The sequence below is a fragment of the Triplophysa dalaica genome, chromosome 1 (genome assembly GCF_015846415.1).
Source record: "Triplophysa dalaica isolate WHDGS20190420 chromosome 1, ASM1584641v1, whole genome shotgun sequence".
Lineage (NCBI taxonomy): Eukaryota > Metazoa > Chordata > Actinopteri > Cypriniformes > Nemacheilidae > Triplophysa > Triplophysa dalaica.
Window position 1 is genome coordinate 33,050,449 of NC_079542.1, and position 16,262 is coordinate 33,066,710.

At 38.9% G+C, this 16,262-nt stretch overlaps 1 protein-coding gene across 1 annotated transcript in view; it reads right to left on the reverse strand.

The window, feature by feature from the left end:
• cemip (cell migration inducing hyaluronidase 1) overlaps positions 1-16,262 on the reverse strand; it is a 73,832-nt gene that overhangs the window by 48,471 nt on the left and 9,099 nt on the right. Inside the window, 1 exon segment of the mRNA XM_056754942.1 lies at positions 620-724. Within this exon segment, the coding sequence (XP_056610920.1) occupies positions 620-674 (55 nt within the window). The 5' untranslated portion in view covers positions 675-724.

Below are 16,262 nucleotides of genomic sequence, written 5' to 3' on the forward strand. Positions count from 1 at the left end.
AGTGGGTCTCTCAGGGCCGCTGTGGCTTTGGCATACTGCATCGGCAAAGCTTTGTCTGTAATAAGACTCCCAGTTAGACGCTTTCTCTGTAGGGTGGATTAAGTTGAAATTGGAAGGATGTTGCTGTGTTTTGGACCACTTTATACTAGCTTTTTTATATTGTATATTAGGAAATGGCGGGATACTTTCTGTCAGCTAATATAAAGAGGATAGAGGATGATAGACGGATAACAGATACGGTCACATCTAATACAACTATTTAATTTTTTTAATTATTTTATTTTATTAATGCAATTATTTTACTTTATTTAAACAAATATGTTACGTTACATTATTTCGAAGGGTGTAGTGACTTCCAAATTTTTAATAGTCATAATTTCCAAAACCTAAATTTTTGGACAATTTCCACTTGACACCACCCATATCAAAGAATGCCATAGCAACCACCAAAGCACCTTAGCAACCGCATGGAAATGAATCACTCAGCTTCACGGCAACGAGTTATCTAAGTTTTTCCCCCATAAATGCATTTTCTTATTCCCATTTATATATATTTTTTTATTTGACAATATACAATAATAAAATGTTTGTTTTGCCTAAGCAAAAAAAGGAAACATACCCGCGTGAGTGATGTGAAGAACAGCTACCATGAGAAAAGCAACACAGATCTTCATTTTTCAGCACTGTCGGTGGTTCACTTTGGTCAAGAATATTAAGGCACCAACTGCAAAACACACAAAAAAAATCACATGGTTAACATTTAAGCGTGCTGAACTCACCCATGCATGAATGCGACCGCGACCACTTCAGCACAACCATGACAGAGCATAAGAGACGTTGCCATAAAAACCATCCAGCGATTTTGTCAGTTTGCCAAAAAAAAACCTGAATGCTGTGGGCTCGACTTTTGCATACATTTGAAACTTGGGAGATCTGAAGGTTATATGGTTATCTTCACAGAGATCAGACGAGTGCCAGTGATATGACTCCAACATCAAAAAGGATCAAAGAGACGGTGGGCCGGGTGCTCAGGTGCGGACTGCTCTAATAATAGTCGGCTTCTTTAAATGCAGTTATGTGAGAAGTTACGTAACTGATAGACACATACATGTGATCCTATATCTCGGGCTTCATGCTTGACAGACCAATTACATGACAAGGAAAGTGAGATGACAGTGCAGCCTAAGGCGAAAGCGTGTCATTAATCCCAAATTAAATAATCAAGTCTGTAAATGCGATCTAACTACCAGCGTTCTGAATAATCCTTGTATTCAAAGTTCTGCACTATTCATTAGCATCATCGACCCGCCCCGGGCACCATGGCTTCATTGTCTCTCGGTGACTTTCATCATGACCCGTCCGATGTGTCAAACCTCTGCTGTTGTCCATGTCGCATCATGAAAACAGCCCTTGTCATCTTTGTGATTTCTAGTATAATGATCTGCAACTGCCAACTTTCATTCTTATAGGCATCCCGGTCATCGTGCGCAAAGGATTGTGGAAATAAACTCATCAACAGAGCCAACGATTGTTTTTTTGATCGATTTAAATTGCAATGGACGTTAGAATGTGCCTTTACGGATCAGTCGTGTGTAAGAGCAATAGATGAACTGATAAACCAATAAGACAAAGATCAATTGATTCGACAACATAATGTTTTATTCAAGACACTGTTAGCAAGTGTACGTGCTATAAAGATTTCCAAAAATTAAATAAAGAGTGACTTGAGCTGAACTCTGCAGGACGTGGCTCTTGGTGCAATAACGGTTCAACAAAAAATAAATATACTGTCATCACTCTTTTGTTATTTACAACCTGTGTGTCACTTTTGTGGGACACAAAAGAAGATATTTTGAGAAAGTCAGTGGAGTTGAATATGGTTTGGTTATCCACGATCTTCAAAATATCTTCTTTTGGGTTCTGCAGAAGAAAGAAACTCATACAGGTTTGGAGTGAAATGAGCGTGAATAAATTATAAAATAATGTTTCTTTCGGGAGAACGGTCCCTTTAACATTACAAACTAAAATACTTTTAAAAGCAATGTTATTGAGGCAAAAATTAAAATTAAAACACAAGTCCTTTATGCACAGAGTGAGAGTTTATTTGAGGTCTTTAAAGTGATCCAAACATAATCATTTATTCTTCTAGCAGATGCCTGCAGATGTAGATGAAACATTTTCTGGATGCCACATCTCCCTTAAGAAGGAAACCAGGGTTTACATCTCCCATGAGATAGACGGGCTCATTCTGCAAACAGAAAACTGAGATTATTATGGATAAAACAAGAAGACAACAATAAATCACCAATAGCACTCCAAGAATCCAGATCTTTGCAAATATTAGCTTCATTTTAGTGGATACATTACGATCATTTCCACGCTAAGGTAGTCAGCACTATTACAGTACAATTGCTCATATTTAATACACTGATTTACAGAAAAATGAGTCATAAATCCGACAAATGTGTCATTAGTTTCAGTGCAGAAGTCAACAATGTGTCAAACTGAGCTCGGATTTGTCAAGTCTGTTATCAAAAGTCAATATTATTCAAGATCTCAATATGATTTTAGACATTTCTCATCAACTTTTAAGATTTAGCAATTAAACATTTTATTTAGCAATATAGCAATTTTAACTCATTCCCCGCCAGCCTTTACAAAAAAGTTGCCAGCATACTACAGCGTTTTTTAACATTTTCACCCAACTTTAATTGCTCACGGTAACTTTTCTGTAAAGAATATATGGACAAACAATATGTCAAATGAAAGAACAGAGTCTCAGCTTTTAAACAAAAATTGTATTCTTCCATCTTCATTTGTTCTTTTTTTATCACCCCTTAGATGTGGGTAGGTTTCTTCAAAAATGCATCACTTTGATTAATTAACGTTTTTTGTCAAAGATTCCACCCAGATTCCACTCAGAACAATCATTAAAAACCTTTTCCCAAAGGTGTGTAACAGCGCCACCTGCTGTAAAACAGTAGAAACACTGATTGCCGTAAAAACTCGTCTTTGGCAGGGAAGCTTTTTTTTTTTTTATTGACGAGATAACTCGTCAATGGCTGTGAAAGAGTTAAGAGAACCATCTGAGACTAAAGCCAGACTTGACTTTGAGCGTGTGAAGATCGTTCGGACTGTGGTACGAAAATGGCCGGGCGTAATTCCTCAATTTTTTACATACCTGTACCGCGAGGTGACGCTGTGACGTTTTGATCGTCTATTGGTAATTCGCAGGTCAGAGTTCACCAAACTTGAACTGTGCTACGCAGCAAAATATCGTTGGACATTTTTGCGTTCTGGTCTGTCGCATTCGCATGCATATGAATGAAAGTCAATAGAGGAATAAGTCAAGTCTGACCGCGGTGTAAGTTGATACACAAATTGGGGAACTCCATCAAACTTTGATACTATTATAATTTATATAATTATATATTATTATACTCTAATAGTTCATCAGGGTAAAATGTAGGAGCGGATATGAACAGCCCTGTCAAAGAAAAAAACGTTTGAATCACAAAGCATACAAAAGCAGCCTGGCAACCACCAAAACTGATTTGACGAAAACCACAAATGCAAATGTCTTATTTCATAAGTTCACAAAACCCCACCGGTGCAAACCGAGAGAACCCCCACCTCCCCGACCCCCTGAATTACAGAAACACCCTGAGACTCAATCATAAACTTATACACACTACACTGAACTGTCTAAATCACTTCATATTTTGCTTACACTGTTTTAAAAAAGCCTGACTCCACAGTATAAAACATAAATCCATGTCACGCTGTGCGAAACACGGCCGCCTCGAAATTTAATTCAGTTTCAGCACACCTCGAGAAAACAAGATGAGGCTTTGCAGGTAAACAGATGTCGTGTGCCGCAGAAACAGCATCTTAGTTCAGGTGTGAAAGTTAGTTGATAGAAGACCGCTCAGTCACTTCCAGCCACATTGACTTTGTGTCTGCCGTGATGGACTGAAAAATCCAGAGAAAATTCCTTTATTGGGTTTTCGAATGCATGGACAGATTCCTCTAAGCCAAACACCGCAAGATGTATGAGGCTGACACACACCGAGGTGACGTTCATCGTTCAATGCATCAGTGCGTGAGCCATTTATATATGCCCAAATTATTAATAGGAGCAATTTTCATATTATTTAATCACATTTTAACTTTTGGCTGTCTGATATCGGTGACAAGCGGTGTTTATAGACTGTCGGCTATTCATGCTCTATCTTATTGACTGTTCTCAAGAGCATTTCCACGTTGTTCTAATTGCCTGAAATAGAGGGACAATTCTTGAAAGCGCGGAAGGAAAACACAAGCAAAGCTTGGTTTCTCGCTCCTGAGAAACGCACATAAGGAGGAGAGAATAGCAGCATTAATGGAGTTTGGCTCTTCCCTGTTGGCTTAAAGTCTTCTGGGAAGGTTCAGCACTAGATAATGAAACATGTGCCACGACTGTAGAGATTTTTTCCATTCAGACGCGAGACCATGAGTGGGGTCTGTAGGGGATTTACAGTAAAAGACCCGTAGACCAGTTATGATGAATGAAGAAAATTTACTGTAGAAAAGTTCTTCGTTTTTGCCAGCAGAAGTCAGCTTCAGTGCTCTCCAGGAGTTCCACATGCCGACCTGCCTTACATCAAAAATGCAGTAGTATTTAAGATGACAAATTCAAATAACTACATCTTACGTGGGTAAATCAAGCTCACGTGTTATCAATAGATAAACCAGAACACAAAGCTCTCAAACACTTCTGGAGTCTGGAGACAGGACACATAGTCCTATAGATTATCAAAGATGACAGTCATGTACTATAATAGAGCTTCATTAAAACATGACTTTACATCCGTCCCGTGATTTTCCACTCCTTCTCACTTTCCTGAAACAATACAATGTGTGCTTACAGAAGATGTGTTCGACCATGATGATAAGAAGTCCCTTTTCACTGTAACACACACATAGGAAGAGAGAGCCTAAGCATTCATTTGAGACTTAAACCATAAATGATTCTCTACTTTCTGTAGTTTATATCATGATCAGAAAAGGGTACTCTTAATTATGCTTTAATCATCAATTTAAAATAAGATTATATGGTTTTGAAAGATAATAATCCATTATTATTCAGCATAGTTTTTATATTTAAAGTAGGGTGAAGCCACGACACCCGTCCCTTCAGGTCAGGTACCGATGTTGGACGTAGGGCCCCGGGACTCGGTCAACGTTACGATTCTTCACAAAGCTGATACCTGGGGTTCAGGTCTGGGTTTTGTGCTTTCAGTTAACTTTCTGTATGAACCCTGCTTAGTGCACGCCAAGGGCATTGGTACATTGTGATCTTACACAAAAATGAAAACACAAAATTCTACATTATAAGGCAGTGTTCACACTTGACCCCATTTTTAAGTTACTAGCGCTGTTTTACATTATAATCCTATGGAGTAAACCGTGTTTTCAAAAATGTTATGAGTGCTTTTTTAACTGCTAGCGCAAGCATCTTTTTCTGCATCTCAGAGTGTCTTCTGAGTGTGACGTGATTGGTCGAGAAGGCTCAAGCTCAAAAAATAAAATTGCGAGCGCAACACTTTCAATATCACAGATTGCATTTCGAGGGAGAAATTAATATTGTAGCTTTAAGATATGTGATTGGTTATTGCAAAGACGCTCTCAGTTTATAATTCAAATAGACTTCGGTTATGCTGCCTATGAAGCCAGTCTCTCGAAGCTGCCTTCATGCACAAACGCTATCTTTGAACATTGGCGGCTGTTATTTGTAAGCACAGCGCTTCGAGATTATTTTTTATTAAGAATGCGCCATTATCAACCTATTCTTGTCACAAAAAAGAAGTCAAGTGTGGACACGGCCTAAAACTGGTAATGGCTCATGTCAGCGAGGTAGTGGGGGAGGGCTTTTTGTCTTTGTTTTACATTAGAAATCTCTAAAAAAATCTTCAATAAAGACAAGTTTACTTAGGCAAGATGCTTTTTTAATCAATATCAACATTAGGAGTTGCTTAAAACAAGAAAAATTATCTGCCAAGGAGTAACTTAAATTAAGTACTAAACATATTTAGTTGGAAATTGATCCCATATTAAAGTCTTGGAACATTTAACGTTTTATGAAATGTTGCAATTTTTATGTTACGTTGATTATAATTATTGTTTGTCTTTCTTTTTTTTTTCTTCTCTTACTAACTCCTGTGTCTTACAGAAAAAATAAAATAATGGGTTGGAATGACATATAATGAATTATTACTTTAGTCATGCAAATTCTCTTATACTTACATTTTCGCTTATTATTTTTGTTATGAATAATCAAGTTGAGTAATAATGCAAAGTATCATAATGAAAGCCAATTATCTAATGAGATGGCCTACCCATTAAGTATTTAATTTACTGGACTGTATAAACATAACACCAAGTCATGCAAAACAAGCAATTTTTCAATTAAATATATTTTAACGTAGAACTTTACGGAGTCAAAATTCCTTATTTTGTGATTGTTTTTTCCTCATACCACAAACCTGACCAATGTGTATTTTGTCTAATTCTGCAATTTAAAGGGACAGTTCACCCTAAAATAAAAATTCTGTCATCGTTTACTTACCGTCAGATAGTTCCAAACCTGTACAGATTTCTTTGTTCTGCTGAACACAAAGAAAGATATTTTGAGAATGGCAGTAACCAAACAGACTTCATCCCCAATAGAATACAATAGTATTTATTTCCCTACTATGATAGTAAATGGGGGATAAGATCTGTTTGGTTACTGACATCCTCCCAAATATCTTTCTTCGAGTTCAGCAAAGCAAAGAAGTTTATACACAACATCTAGAACAACTAGAATTTTCCTTTTTCTCCCTTAAACTACCTGTGAACAAACCACTACGATTCCCAAATCCATCTCAACTTCAGTGTATTAACTTTTGTACGGAGCTTAAGCAAATATCCTTATTTTAAAAGAATATTTCAAACAAAAATGAAAATTCAGTTTTTTCATCCTGATACGATCTTGTGTGAAACGCAAAGGATGATATTAGACAGTGTATGTGGAACTGATAGCTTCCATCACCATTCATTGTCATTGTATAGAAAAAATAACGTTCTTCAAATTATCTCCTGTTTTTGCACCATGAAGAAGGTGTATATGCATTACCTACAACATGATCATGAAATGTTAATTGTTTTGCAAGGATTCCAATTCAAAGGGAGTTAGCTGTTGCCTTTGAACAGGCTATAGTTGAACTTTTTATTAAACAAAGAAAAAGATTTCCCCACCACGTGCGGTGCAGATAAATGAGGCAGCGTGTTATTTCTGCTGCTGACAGAGGCTATTTGCATAGCATATTCATTCCCTGACGCCAACATTTTTGACAGGGCTATTTGTGTCCCTTTCACATTGAGCCTCATACACATAATTACTTATTTGTGCGGCCTGACGTCTTGTTATTAACTGCATCGGCTACAGGGAAGAACTTTTCAAACTGGAGAGGCCAGAAATGGGCCCATGTTTTGCACTTTTCTTGTCCTTTCCTCACCCCCGGAGTTCGGTTGTCCGTGAAGATCTTCACTGAAAAAGTCAAAGCTGTTTTCATTTCTGCCAGTACAAATCATGACGAATGTGGACATTGTGGGATGGAAAGAACTTCATGTTCGGGCGCCAATGAAAGTCTTAACATGTCAGCGTAATGTGATAAAACATACAGGGGTTATTAGCATTCCTGTAGCGTCAGAACTAGCGACGTGACGCTAATTAAAAATTTGTTCTTTGAGATTGTCTGAACTGTATGTTTTGTGGTCATCCACACCGAAAGAGCGAGCGTACAGGTGTCCGTGGTAAACAACATGCTAAAGACAGAAGCATGCACAGAGCCGATTCCAAATATATTTGAGGAATGTTTCATGACCTTCCAGCAGTCTGCAGAGACGCAGTCGAAGACGGCCAGTGCTCTGACCCAAATAAGTGCTCCAGCATTTTAGGGAAAAACTTGACATTAGCATCTCTCTTCCCCCATCTGCCGTTTAAAGATTCAATTGCTCACTTTGATTTATACGCGCTGTCCCGCTGCTCGGCATGCAAACCGCTACACTGGTAATAGTCTGGTCAGTGGGACCTGGGGTCACAACAAATGAGCGCGACACGCACAAACATGAGCACACTCGAAAGCAAACTCAATCCACAATTTGTCTCCGTCTCTGGCACCATTGGCTTACCAAATTAGATTGCCGTAAATTCGTAACGAGCCACATTTTTCTTGGTGAGGCTCTCTGTGACGCGGGCTCACTTATTCCAAATTTATAAGAGCTCTTTGTAATTGGGTCACGGCAGAGCAGCGACTCGGAGCAGGTAGAACAGCTTTAAACACGCAACCGCCACACGGAGGCCAATTATAAGCCGACACTAATTATAAAATGCAGGTAATGAGGTAGAAGGGGCGCGGGAATTGAAAGCAGCGAAGTTTGTAAATGTGTGTGCGCCTCTGTGTATGCAAATGCATATTTGTTGTGTTCGGGGAGAAAGAGCAAAATCTCATCTTTGATGTTCGCACATACCAATTTTTAAAAAGCACGCTCTACAAAGTACCTCGTGTCCCTGTTAAGCATTCCAGAGCTAGAAAGCGGTCATAACAACAACACGAGCTATGAGAAACTCCAGTCTGGCTTTTTGGACCTAGCTTTGCATTGCTGTCATGTTTACTGGCTGCAGCATTCCGCTCCTCTGGCGAGTTCCCATGCGATGGGACTCAGAACCCATGCGGTCCCACTCCACATCTTTATTGAAAACATTACAGAAGTTTAAGCACCAGCGAGACTAGACTCCACTTGTGTGCATGGAAAACCAAACTAATGATCCTCGGCTGACAGCGCAAATGTCAAAATACGCATGTGGCCATTCTGCTGAAAACTTCAAGCTCTGGTGATCAAGACGAAAGATGTGGTACGAGGCAGTGGCAAGCGACTGTAAATGAGATCTGACCGATAAAGAATGCAGCCCAAATCAATACCGCATTGGCAGCCACTGAAAAACACTCCGGAGCAAAAATATTTTAAATTAGATGTGTCACATCCAAGCAGTGCCAACGCCAATAAAGCCTTCTATAACATTATGATTGTCATGCAATGCGTAGATGATCGTCGCAATGAAGTTCTAATAAACACTCGCCGATCGATAGCTGTAATTTGGTTCTGCGAAATGTATGGTCTGTAACCAATATGCATTCCACCGCACGAATTTGCCTAGCACCACACGAAACTAAATACAATGCAATCTTTTTAAGCAGGAGACCTTTTTGTAAACAAAATCTAAACAGAAAACAATCAATTCAACAAACGAAACCTCAGTCGATACCACACTGGAGCTGAATATGGTAAATTAGGTCAGCCACATCCAAGCTGTGCCAACACCAACATCTACTAGGTCATGACTTCCATGCAACGCTTTGCAATAAATGCCAAGAAAGACACTCCAATGATTAATAGTTGAGTTTTAATGCTACAAAAGAGAGGTGGATTGATTTTTTCACTTGGTGTATATTATTACCCTCTGCATCTCCTATTCATACACTATACTTAGCAAGCAGACATCGATTATCACAGTATCACGGCCTCTGCAAGAGCATTAGACTTTCATGAAGACCGATTGGCTTGTTGACGTGCATTTATAGCATCTTTTCCTCAACAGTATTCCGATTAAGGTCTGGTTTATGGATGTCTGGATATAACATTTCAACAACGCATCATTTGTTAGTTATAATTAGGCAGTACTCGTTTCAAAATTCGCTCTGGAGTCTTCAATTTCTAGCTTTTGTCCGCTTGATGCAAGGAAAGTAATCTTAGAACAGTGTTTCGAGCCCTCTGATCTCTGGAGTCCATCGAAACACATATTTGAATTAAATGTCAAGACACGCGTCATGTTTCTTCCTCATATCTATCCACCCTGTCTGCCAACCCGTGCCATCTACATCTCAATGCAGGTGCTTGTTCTAGGCTCTGTTCTGTATCTTCTCTCCATCTACACACTCCTCCCTCTATCTCTTGTTTTCAGGCGTTATCTATGCCAGTGCCAACCTGAAACATAGGCTTCTCCAATCAAAGATCACACACACACACAAGCACAGCATTGATAAGTGCTGGTTATCATCAATCTGGTGAGTGCATTTGGATTTTCTTGTATGTAAATGTTTGTTACTTTGACATTGCATTCAGTACATTTTGTATCAAATGCCTGCATTCTAATTCTAATAATGTTCTTTGATCTCTAATAAACTAACAAAACTCAATACCGATTGACTCAGGGGAGCATGACAGGCGTTGGCCAGTTCTCCTGTATAAAACAGCAATAGCGGTTACATGATAATCTTTTTTTTTTTTAACTCTAACAATTCACCCACAAAGGGATTTTAACTTGGAATTGAGTGCACTGTTGTAATTTCCACTAGTTTGATACGTTCAGTTAAGAATATCTGGGAATTATCCCATGACTGTTCGACCCTTACAGGACCTCAGTGAGAATACAATGTGCTCAATGGAAGCAAAAGAGAGCCTACAAAACATCACATGTTGATGACAATTATTTTATTAGGGATAACGTTGAGCAATGAACAATGCACATTGATTCAAAGGAACATGTAATATTTAAAATAAGATCTGACGTTGACTTTAAAGCTAACATAGCCTAACTGTGGTGGATGCTCAAGGCTAAACGTGACACATTGGATGGTGTTATGCTCTTTATTCAGGACTCAGGGTCGACCTTGATTAAAGAGTATTCTCTTTGCAATTGTGGGCGAGGAACATCGAAGCAACAATGAAAGGTTAAAAAATAACAGGGCTTGCAAAATAATGCAACGCTGGAACCTTAAACACGGGTGTGAGATGTTAACATACGTCTATTCACATTTGTGAATGAAAGATTTACATTTTAATAATGCAGAACGAGTGCGTGTTTACTTGAGTAGCGGGTGGTCTATGAAGCATTCTGCTGGTTTGTGGGTTTGAAGCACAACCATGGAGTCAAAATTAGATCCTGAAGCAGCCACAAAGTGCAGGGTTGATCCATCCTTAAAGCAACGCAAATCTTACCAACCCCAGGAAAAGAAGGTTAAATATCCATTCCTGTGTCTGGCCACATGGAGCAGGAAAAGTGCTCAAGCAGGAGGGGTTTTATCAACTTCAAGTAAAACAAATATACTCAGAGTTTATAAAGTTCAAACGGTTTGGTTAAAGGATTTGGAAAAATATAACTGAAACATTTACTTACATGACATGCAATGGTGTTATTTGGTATTAAAGAGCAGTTTTATCTAATGCGAATACAAATTTGTGCTGGGAAGAAAGACTGTTAGTTTAGTTGAAGAGACACATTACCACAGAGACTGTGAGCACGCACACACACATTAAGTGTCTTGCATTGACTTTACAGATACACATTTTATTTTCTTACACAACACAGTGTCCAGACAGCACATTTGTCGATTAAGTTACAGAACTCAAAATGAAACTCGATTTTAGGTCAATGTTTAAAGTCAACAGTGAACAAGGTGCCCAAACTTCAGAAAACGTTAAAAACATGTTTGACACAAGGAGGCCAAACTAAATATAATTAACAGTGTCATTTTCCATAAAGTTGCGTAAAGGTTTAAGGTTTATAATCATTGCCAGAAATGAGAATTCTCTTAATTTCAAGCAATCAACATTCACTATGCATCAAAAATGTTTAAGAGGGCTTCATTTGTCTAGGTTTTGACCAAATGTTGCTTTTATCATTATGGATATAGTTTGATTTACCATAACTCAATACAAATACTGGTATTAGTTGTTGTACAACCATTTAGGTAACAGGGTTGAATGATTGAGCCCAGTGGATGCAGTCACATTTGTGTTAAAACTGTGAACCTATAATCATTTTTGTCATGTTATAAAAAGGATCAAAATTAGCTTACTTTCCAACATCACAATTTCAATGCCCCTTTTTGGCAACAGAGGGAAAATCAGTTACAGGGTTGCATGCTAGAACTAAAACAACTATTTTGTTCTCTGTAAAAACCATTTGCTCATAAAAGATTGCTAAAAGTTGTTTTACGATCGAGCTGTTGAATACAGTTAGGGTTTTAGGGTAAAAATCCCTATTTGAGAAAGAAACGCAATAGATATGTTACTGCTACGTTATTTTTATGTTCTATAAACGCCAAGCTAAAATCTCTAACAGTTCTCGCAAAAAGAAACCTTTGCAAAATCGTTTTTGCCAAGTAAACGGAGGTGAGAAAAAAGAGAGACAAGGACGAAAGAGAAACGATCGGAGAGAAAGGGAGGCGTTTGTGTGAGGGTACGGTGGAGATGGTGCAGTGAGTATCCCTGCAGAATTCACACTGAACAAAAGAACTCAGAAGGCAATATAGCAACACACACACACACTCACTCGCAGACACCCACACGGCCATGTTCACTACTGATTACACCATTGTAGCAAATTCATTAGCGTCAATCATTCCTCCGGCCCTCCACAGGGGCTATTGTTGCACCTGTAGACTGCCAATTATGAGCTGGAAGACCGACGGAGTTTCAGCCATCTCAACCGCTGAGAGAGGCAACGAAGAAAGAAAAGAGTCGCCGCGATGCCACGAACAGGACAAATCATTTCCGGTAATTACCGAAACCCGGTGGAACTCCATAGCGGCTAATTGTCCTGGTTGGGAACACAGGCTCATTTCGAAACAGCTCCGGTGATGAGCAAGAGATACAATTACCCTTTCTGAAAAAACAAGAAAAAGATTTCATTGCTTTGATTTAATGTTAGGCTTCGTTTTGTAACAGACATGCTAGCGAATGAACAAAACAAAACAGCAGGTAGTTCTTTTGAAACAAAGTGTCTGCAAACTAAAAAGGGTTACTTTTGATCATATAGAAGGAGTTTGAGGTTTACTAAACGTTAACATTGCACTGTAGTTACCAACAGTAGTTAAGCAGAGTTCATCTTCACGGTTACAACAGTGGTCCTCCAAGCGTTTATTCGCAATACATTAACATTTTACATTTATGCTTTTGGTAGACACTTTTATCCAAGTGACTTAATTGCATTATCCTATACATTTGTTTCGAAGTATGTGCAATCCCCTGAGATCGAACCCACAACCTTGGCGTTGTTAGCATCATGCTCATAGCACTGAACAACAGGAAAGCAATACACGTGACACCGCTAAAAGACTTCTTGGGTTGTTGTTTTTTCATCGTGTGAATGCAGTGAGAGTCGCCGATGTGGGTGAAAAATGCAAGTGCCGACATCTTCATCTCCAGACTCATGTTGCCGTGCACTCATTAAATGTGCAAAAACAGTCACGTCCCGCTTTACAAAAAGAGTGTCTGGTATGCAAACGTGCGAAATGAATCTTAGATGTCCACAGCACTGTGTTTATGCGAAAACAATGACAGGCAGCTTCAGAGCTACAGAGAGGAGTTTTTCTCCTGCCATCACAGTGTAGATGAAGCACAAAAGAAGATTCATGACTAGCTGACACAGACGTGCGTGGTTGGATGGTGGCGCGTTAATTACGCAATCCCCTTTTAAATAAGCGGCTAATTTAATTATGCTTTCAGACTCAATCAAGGCGTTCAAATGAGTGTTAAAATCCATCGGTTTTCTATTCCGCTTATTCCATGTGCCTGTAAGAATCTATTTCGTCAGGAGGGCGGCAGGCTTTGTGAAATATTAAGTTGTCATTGTCATTGAGTAAGGGGAAGTCAGATATACCAAAGTATTTGAAATTTGGTGGGTGTTGACACTGAACTTGCATAACTGAATTGTGAAAGGTTGAATTCCAATGTAATGCGGACGCAATGTCCTCCTACCAATTACAAAGCGATTTTTACATTCTTCCTTTGCCATGGGACCGAACCGGGCGGTTAGCCAGACAACGAAACAGGTGGTTTGTCGAAAAGTCATTTGGTCAGCTGAACGAACATGTCAGATGCATCAGATAGGTTACATAAAAGAAGGAAAGGGTATAAGAAAACTGTCCTGATGGGTATAGTTCATCCAAAAAGTGAAAGTGATCTGCATTTGCACAACCTGCATTTTCAGATGCTACTTGGTCGGATACATTGACATGGAGACATTACAAAAATGTCTTCAATATCAAAGCTGAAGCTATACTTCATATTTCAGAATATCCCTAAAGATTTGTATTCTTTTCAGACATGTTCCAGTGACTGCTTTCAAGAGCAGGTAACACTTCAAAACAGATCATTCACTCACAAGGACACGTCCAATACAGTCCTCTGAAAAGCAGGCGCTGTGTATCTTGGCAGGATTCAGCAGGGATTTACACAGCCAGATGTGAGTGCTGATCTGCAGCTGTGACGCCACCGAGCCTTTGAACTGTCAGCGGCACCTGCTGCTGTGAGCCGTGTGTAAGGATTTAAGACGGACTATTGACTTGACCCGCCGGTCACTCGAACCAACCGTTTGACAACATCAGCCAGAAAATTACGGAATCAGGGACTTTTTAGTGGATGGTGCGGATCAACTGAATCTACAGCTGCACCAAAATGCCACCAATGTCAGTGTTGCCTGGTCTGCAACAAAACCAGACCAAAGATTTTTGTGGTGTACCAAAGTTAATTTTTTGTAAACTCGACCTGTGTAAAGCAAAAATCCATTTGACTAATACCATGGAGAAATGAATCAAACTTCCGAACTGAATAGTTTGCAGTATTGCAGAAAAATTTGTAAAGGTGCAGTTAGTGACTTTTAAATTGCATGCATAAAATGTCCTTAATACATGGCAGGTATCAATGAAATAAAAATCACTTGTCGCTGCGACAGGTTCAGACCCTATAAACTGCAAAAAATAAACAGTCTAATCAAAAACAGTCCATGCCTGAGAGTGATTCTGCGTGTTCAGGTTGGCTGAAAATGGATTTTGCTGGCCGGGGTTTTGGAAAGAAAGTGTGTGGCTGAATGGATGGAGGTGCTCCAATTCAGTGGACAAGTCTGGCGGAGGCCAAACAGCCGTCACTGTTTACAGCACCTTTTAGAATGATTAATATTTGTTTATAACTTATTAAAAGCAGAGCGTTTGACATCATACAGTATGTAGCTGCAGAGTCTGAAACACTTAATCAAGTAAGACCACCCTTCCAATATCTTCGTGTCAAGGAAATGTATTTTGATTTAAGAATGTTTAGACAAAGATTGTGCGCAATGTGTATTTGATCAGTCCATACACTCCCAAGAATCGAACCCATGACCTTGAGTTGAAGAACTATCATTTAAAAAAAAGAACTTTCACATTGTGAAAGTGTGTACATATGAATCTGTTCAATAGATGAAGCTGAAGGACTTTGCGAACTATCGTACTGAAGAAAAAGCACACACGTTACGGTATTCCTGTTTGACCTGAAAGGTTGTATAAATATCACCATCCTTCACATAAGCTTTTGTGTTTGGGTTAGGAAAATTATCATCCTTTGCCCAAGGGAATTTTCCTTTTTTAATATTTTTACATTTTTCAAAAGTAGTACGTAACAGTTTGCCAGAAGACCTTCGGATTCCATTCATCCTCACAAAAAAAGAGTGACAATATTTTTCTATTTAAAACAGCACCGCCTCTTTCTCTCATACCTGTTAATCGTGGGGGAATACACCTTAAATTACATCAACTAATCTTATTAAAAACACCATGAAAAGGAAATAGCCTTCGAATGGAACGCCTTTTAACAAAAGGAGAAAAATATTCAATTAAGGGACATTAAAGATTTGCAAATCTGTCGTTGTTCCTGTTGACCTCCTAAATAAGGTAACAGTTTACGCGCCTCGCTAACTCTTCACACTTGAATTGCTGTATCGGTTTTAAACCCCTCTAGTTTAATGTTATTTTATAAGATTTCATGAACAATTAACCTCATTTCAAATCCAATTAGGCGAAGGGGTCTGCTGTTGGATTTTAAACAAAGGTTCTACGAACGTTAAGCATACGTTTCTGAAACGATAACAGTGTCAACGATAAAGCTTAACGAATGACAATATGGATTAAGCTCTTATCTAAAGCTTAGTTGATCTCACAGGGGTCAGTCTTTGCTTCAACACTACGACAAAATTCCAAAAGACATGTAGAGGTATACAACATAGCGAACTGGCTAATAACCCATTCAAGTTCATATGGAGCACACTTGACTGGTATCCCACAATCCTCCAGGTTTAGAATCTATTAAAAAATGGTCTGTCAATTGAAATCACATTTATTTTGATTATGTATCTGCATATT